Raw genomic sequence first — 7166 nt, 5'->3', positions numbered from 1 at the left:
TTACAACAGATGATTTATGTAGTAGTGCATTCAGTGTTTTTCTTCCTAATATGTGTATGCTTAATATTTTCTCTTAAATTAAAAAGACCATTTGCAATATACTTCAAGGGAATTTGCCGACTATGTAACTGATTTTTTAATCACACATTACCTAAATATGCCTATGATCAATGATAATTTTTTACTGCAGAAGCCTTTGTTTAAAATTAATGGCAAACGGAAAATAATATATAATTCTAAAAAAATTATTTCAAATTAATGACAGTACATTGCATAGATGTCGTAAAAAAATCTAGCTTATTAGACTGAAGAAACAAATCGATTTTTGATCCCATTCAGCTGATTTTAGATTAAAAAAAACTTATTAATAACTATTAAAAGATGTGGGTCTATATAATTTCATTTAATATTGAGAAACAACAAACAAGTGTTCAAGGCAGTTATGGCAGCATCGTCTCAACCTCCATTCCATGATCAGGCCCTCTGACGCTGAAAACAAAATTAAAAACATGATAAAAAAAAAATTGAAAGAATTGACTGAAAAGGTCTTATATGTGAAGAGTTTGGTCAATAGGTGGCCCTCAGAGGATCTGAACCTGAACTGATAAAGAGGGATCATACCCAGCTAAGAATAGGCCATGTAAGTTTGACACACACTTACTTTTATGCCAAACTGCATATGTGTCTGGCACATAGAGAAAGATTGTTAGATGTGCCCCACTTAATTGAAGTATGTCATTCCTCGGAGTCACATAGCAAGTAGTAACATTACCCAATGTGATAATTGTGCTTAAGGATGGCAGCGAGAAATGGGACCCTTATTTGGATTTTTAAAGGAAACAGGACTGTTTCATTGCATAATGCATATAGTACTTTATAGTTGGTTACCAGTTCCTCCCCACACCGTTGACAATCCACCCCCGTTTCTGGTACCTGGGGCTCAGTGGATTTTTTTTTTTCGTGGACGCTTCATCTCCAAAAATAAAATAATCGGGCGCCACAGTTTTTTTTCTTTCCTTTTTGGGAAACAGTGAACCTTGGGGCGAAATTAAAAAAAAAAAAAAAATCTATGTCCTCTGTATTGCGAATAAAACGGAAAACAAAAAGGAAATAAAACAAATTCATTTATACAATAAAAAAAAGAAAAGAAAGAGTCAGAAAATAAAATCACATAAGAGAAAAGAAAATTTTAAACCTCGTCCCGGTCCGTTTTCTTCTTATTTCAGGATGATTCTTCTTGCACTGACCTGAACTCTGCTCCACAACGTCAAGGCAATAAAGTCCAAAATAATTTTTACAAAGCACAATGAAGTCCTTTTACACTGACTTGTCAACCCATTCAAGCTCAAGCCTCACCCCACATCTCACCAATGTCCCTGCTGAGCCTCCTTTGGCTCCTAAAGAATGCCCGCATGTCTTCGGCCTCTTGCCGATATTTCTCAACCTTGCCAAGGGCACCCTCGTCTCTATCTGAATCTAGTCACCCCAGCACAATTTTTTTAAAAATTATTATTTTCAACTTGTAACATCGCCTTACGTTTCTTTCTATATAGTATTGTTTAGTGTTAAATATATGGACCACTTTTTTATTCATGAATAATAGGATCTTGGTATGGTCAAGTGGATAAAAGGTCCTGTTTTGAATACCGTTTTGCACCAGAAGTCTTACGGCTCGATTTATACAGTTGTGTACATGGGCAGAATTGAACCTAAATAAAACAGTAATCAGTAATTGTTGATTCCTTATTAGCTGATTTTACATAATAATAAGTATTAGCTATTTTTTAAAGATGTGGGTTCAACTGAAAAACAACTGCAAAAGAATGAAAAAAAAATTCAACAATTCAATCTGACTTATTCTCCTTGGTGAAGTCTGTTAGATATGTTTAGTTTTTCTGCTATCTTCAGAGCAGGATCCATAGTCACAAAGTAATTAAAATTTATTATTATATCATTATTTTCAAGCTACATGATTTGTATAAAAAAATTATATACAGACACAGAAGTGGTGGGATATAATGGAAACCTTATTAATAAATAAATCAATAACAAACCCACCAATGAAGATGGTGGAATGTCAAAGAATGTCATCTCACGATTTCTGAATAATTATTGATTAACGGTCACTAATCACCACACACGTCAAAGTTAAAGATGAAACCAGTCTGACAGAATGGATAGATCAGTATGATCACAACTTCCATAACTGTTATTTAGCTAGATTATTCTGAAAAGGAAAATTCAATAGACAAAGTTTAACTAAATTAAGCCATCTAGATGAAGGAGGACAAAAGGACAAAACAATTTCCAAAAATAAAAATATATTAAAAAAGATTTTATTCAGCCATTTCAACATCATCGACATGTAAATCATCCAACATTTCTTCAAGAGTAATGCAGAATTGATTGCTTTCATCCACATCATCAGTGTCAACTGGCATAACTGCCTTCTTAGGATCTTTATAAATATTAACGTTCTGCCTGTAGACAGCATCTTCTTCCAAATCATCCAAAAAGCCAGCATAATCCCTGAAAAATTTTTATGTTTGCTTTATTGCATTCAGAACATTATTTAGATGAATAATATAGACACTAACTGGTCAGCAGAATTAATGCTTGTGTCATCTCTAGGAAGGTGTTTGAGTTTCCACATTCTCCTCTTGCTTCTATTTGGATAGTGTTTTTTAACAATTATAACATCTGGAATTTTATCCTTGTCTACTTTGTCAAAGTTATCATCATTGACGTTACTTTCATTCAAATTGTATCCAAGAACGGTATCTCCAGGCTTTAAAATATGGCCTAAATGGCTTCTGGTATGAATCGTGCTCTCTGTCATACCTAGGTCAGACTCTTTGACTAACCAGACATCACATAAAACATGCTAAAACGGAATTATTTTTTTAATTTTAATGTAAGTAATTTAGAAAAGGTTTTTTACTTTTATTGAAATATGGCCTTGTCCTGGGAAAAGTTTTCTCTCGCTATCTGCTATAGGTTCTATATCCATGACAATGTATTGAGACAACTGTTTTGGATTAAATATACTTTTAAAAGGGTCGCGCCAATAATTGGTTCCGGTAACTTCAGCAACTAAAGAAAATAAAAATTATAATTAAACAAATGTAGAAATTATGATTTTTAATAATATTAATATTTAGTGTAATAACTTTGTGATGAAGAAGGATCAATCAGATGAATGTTGTTAGACACTCTTTGTACAATGCAAACTTGGCTAATTCCTCCAAAATGGCTCGCCATTTTCGTGGACAAACAGACAATGCTGTCTTTTGATATGGGCACAATTTCAACGCTGGAAATGTCATGAAATCATCAGTTAAAAGCTATAAACTATTTTTTTAAAATACCTTACCTAAAAGTAAATTTATAGTTGTACACATTACTATGTATATCATGTGACAGTAATTTTTTTGAATGTTGCCATTTTATTGGAAGAACAGTGCTTAGAAAATCCACCATTTTCTTAGCGTGGGATTCCGTTGCAAAAAAGAAATCAATGCCCTCTTTAAAAAAAATAAAAATAAAAAACAATAGTAATGCATACTTAAAAAGTGATTTATATCAATAATTAATTACCATGAATTGGTTTTATTCCTAAAGTGTTGTCATGAGCTTTGTGTTTTAAAATTAACTGCTCTAGGTAATAAAATGTCTTCTTGTTTTCAGCCCTCTGTCTAACTTGTACCTTAAAATGAACTGAACTGTTATTATTGCATGTACCAAAACAACAAGCCAAAAATTTACCGATGCCCGCCAGAAATTCTGTGCCTCAGTGCGATGACAGTCATCACACATTTGATTTGCTACAGTGAATTCCACGATGAAAATCTGTTGTAAAACTGCTCCACTAAAAACTTCTCCTTGGACTGTTAATTTTACCTTTTAAAACAATCGATGAGATTAGTGGTTGTTTTAATTTTTTTTTAAATATTGAGGTTTTACTTTTAGCCGTTTGGAGTGAGGTTCGGTCCAGACGAAACCTGCGTCCACCAATTTCACTCGATTCAGACCTTTCAGCTTTTTCAAACAAAGACCAAGCAATTCCCTAGACTCCAATTCGGCATGTATCCATTCTGACGGTGGTTGAAAATATCTTAAAAAGATATACAGATAAATATCATCACTTACTGATTAAAAACAACAAAAATGACAACCCCATTTAGAATTAAATGACATGCAAAACTATAATACAGCAATGATAAACAACTTTGAATATTAGTAGTAAAATTGCTTCAAAAGTCATAAATCTTACCCTTTACCAAATTCAACTTTCATTCTGAACATTTTCTGAGCACAATCTAATTCAATTGTAAATATAATAATATAATATAAATAAAAACTAAAAAACAAAATCAAAAATTTTAACAAGATAAAATAAAGTAAGCTGGACATTGTTTTTTAAGCATAGTTGTTTCAATCATTTTGATTTATCTATCATTGTTGCCTTTTCTATTAACCAGGGCAAACTATTTGGAATGATCAACAAGTCAACATCCTAAAGATCTCAAGACAAAATCTTACGTGTATTTTTTCAAATCCTTCAAATCTTAAAGGCCCAAAAATTATTCCCGACCATCTGCTTGGTTTCTGCAGCTGTCACTGCCGTACAAGAATGCCATCATATTGTGGACATTATCATGAGTTAATGCAGTATTTTTTAGGAAACTTTCTCACTGTTGCCCAGGCTTGCTGTTTTTTTTCAAGGGCATGAGTCTATGGACTCTACCCATTATGAACTCTACCCAGCTACCTCACCGACCAGTACTTCAGTGCCATTGAAGGGTCGGCGTCATTCCCAAAATACCTAATCCTTACTAGTCTATGCGGGGTAATGTTCTGGCCCCCAAACTGTACCAGGTATACACAGCTGACCTGCCATTCAATCCTCAAATCACAACCACCCAAACCTTTGTTGACGATACAGTGCTCCTGTCAAGAAACTCTGATCCAGACACTTCCACTCGAAACCAACAACCACCCTATAGGTGTCTTGGTGTGAAAACAAGAAAATAAATGTATACCCTAGATCGTTTATTATTGAAAAATAAATAGACATAAATAATAACTGTTGATTGATGATTACAGTTTGATTCCCGAATGTGTTGATGCATTGAGTTCAGCTACTTCATGAACGAATATTGTTGCTTGGCGAATCACCGAGCGCCCGACCCTGCCAGTTGGGTTCGGCATACCTTTGCTCGGCATTCGGCAAATCCCACATGTCTGGAGCCACATTGACATGAATTTTCTTCAATCAACTTTTGAGTTGGTCGTCATCCACAACAGAATGCCTACTGTGACCTCCAATCAAAATCTCTGAAACCATCACTGCACCATGCATTTGGTAATGCTTCCCTCCCCCTAAACTGTAACTGATGTTACATGCTGTTTAGGCAGCACTTCATCCAAGTTAAATTCATACAAGTAAATTTGACGAAAATCTAGTTTGAACATATACAATTTTGCAGGTCCTCACTCTTATAAAATTCAATATAAACTATTATGAATAAAAGATAACATAAAAGTATTTATTAAAATCCATAAATTAGATTTGAGGATTTAGCTGTTTACATGACTAGCACATGCGAAAATAAAACGAATTTTCAAAACCTGCATTAATTTTGCACCAACCCAATGTACAATAATTATAAAAATAAAACTATAATAATTATAAAACAATTATTATAAAAAATATAATTATATAATAATGAGTATCTATCACAGTTGTCAGTTTTGTAAACAATGCTTTTGAAAGCTGAATCATACGAGGGCAACAAGTTGTAAGCTTTGTACCTTTCACAGCCTCTGCAGAAGTGAATTGTCGCCTGCTTCGGGATGCCCGCGGTGATGTCCACCTGGGTCCTGACACAGTGAACGCACATGTTGGCAGGGTTTGCTTTTATTGGAACTCCGCATTGACAGCATAATCTGAAAATGTTATTGAAGTCAGAGAAGAAGAGTTGAAGTCAACTTTAATCACTTACATATCTCCGACCTCGAGATTAGGTGTAACAGAAACGTATTCCATTTTGGCCACCCTGAAATCTTGAGGAGTTGAGGTTGAAAACTTGGAAAGGAAACCTTCCAAGGAGTAGCCAAAGGTTTGCTTGACGTTTACTGTGCTGTGCTGCCCTCCTCTGACCACGTGTACTGCAGTAGCGCTCTGGGTAGAACGACATAGAAGGATCACCTCAGAAGGTACGACTATTCTTCATAGTTTTTTAGTGCTATTGAAAAATTTAGAAAATATTGATAAAGTATATTGAAATGCCTAAAGAAATCAAGTACGACAATGATTCTGTACAAAAGCCCATGAGAAATGTATAAATATTAATCAATATCATAAATTCATTTCCTGCTGCTCACAAAAGTACAAAAAAGAGCTAATAACAGACCTTAAAATAACTAGACATGTTAAATTATGCAGAATTGTACATTCAGTCTGCCCTAATTCACTTTATGAAAAACAGGTCTTTTTATGCCACAAATAATCCAAACTTTACAACACATTATACACTGGATACCATCCATACATCTTTCAAAAAAACTTGACCCATTGCGCATTGCAGTAGCGCTCTTGGTAGAACGACATAGAAGGATCACCTCAGAAGGTACAACTATTCTTCATAGTTTTCTTAGTGTTATTTGAAAAATTTATAAAATAGTGATATATATTGAAATGCCTTATGAACTCAAGTCCAACAATGATTCTGTACAAAAGCCCATGAGAAATGTATAAATATTAATCAATATCATAAATTCATTTCCTGCTGCTCACAAAAGTACAAAAAAGAGCTAATAGCAGACCTTAAAATATTAGACATGTTAAATTATGCAGCATTGTACAATCAGTCTGCTCTCATTCCCTTTATGGAAAACAGGTTTTTTACTACAAATAATCCAAACTTTACACCACATTATACATCTTCCTAAAAACTTGATCTGTGCATTTCAGTAGCGTTGGTAGAACAACATAGAAGGATCACCTCAGAAGGTACAACTATTGTTCATAGTTTTTTTAGTGTTATTTGAAAAATTTAGAAAATATTGGTAACGTATATTGAAATGCCTAAAGAAATTAAATCCGACAATGATTCTGTACAAAAACCTACAAGAAATTTATAAAATATTAATCAAAATCATAA

General features: G+C 33.7%; 1 protein-coding gene across 1 annotated transcript; it reads right to left on the bottom strand.

Moving 5' to 3' along the window:
- Window positions 1–2314: 2314 nt before the first annotated feature.
- Window positions 2315–6127, bottom strand: LOC106662358 (60S ribosomal export protein NMD3). Its single transcript, XM_014386411.2, has 10 exons — window positions 6006–6127; window positions 5815–5949; window positions 3964–4114; window positions 3766–3900; window positions 3598–3706; window positions 3374–3524; window positions 3171–3313; window positions 2942–3093; window positions 2598–2884; window positions 2315–2529 (listed from the first exon to the last, which is right to left on the bottom strand). Exons 1-10 carry the CDS (start codon window positions 6047–6049, stop codon window positions 2337–2339), a joined length of 1500 nt encoding a protein of 499 aa, XP_014241897.1. The 5' UTR covers window positions 6050–6127; the 3' UTR covers window positions 2315–2336.
- Window positions 6128–7166: the final 1039 nt, after the last annotated feature.

Source organism: Cimex lectularius, unplaced genomic scaffold (assembly GCF_000648675.2).
Source record: "Cimex lectularius strain Harlan isolate CLEC.00 unplaced genomic scaffold, Clec_2.1 scaffold19, whole genome shotgun sequence".
NCBI classification, from domain to species: domain Eukaryota; kingdom Metazoa; phylum Arthropoda; class Insecta; order Hemiptera; family Cimicidae; genus Cimex; species Cimex lectularius.
This window is presented reverse-complemented; position numbering and strand designations above follow the sequence as displayed.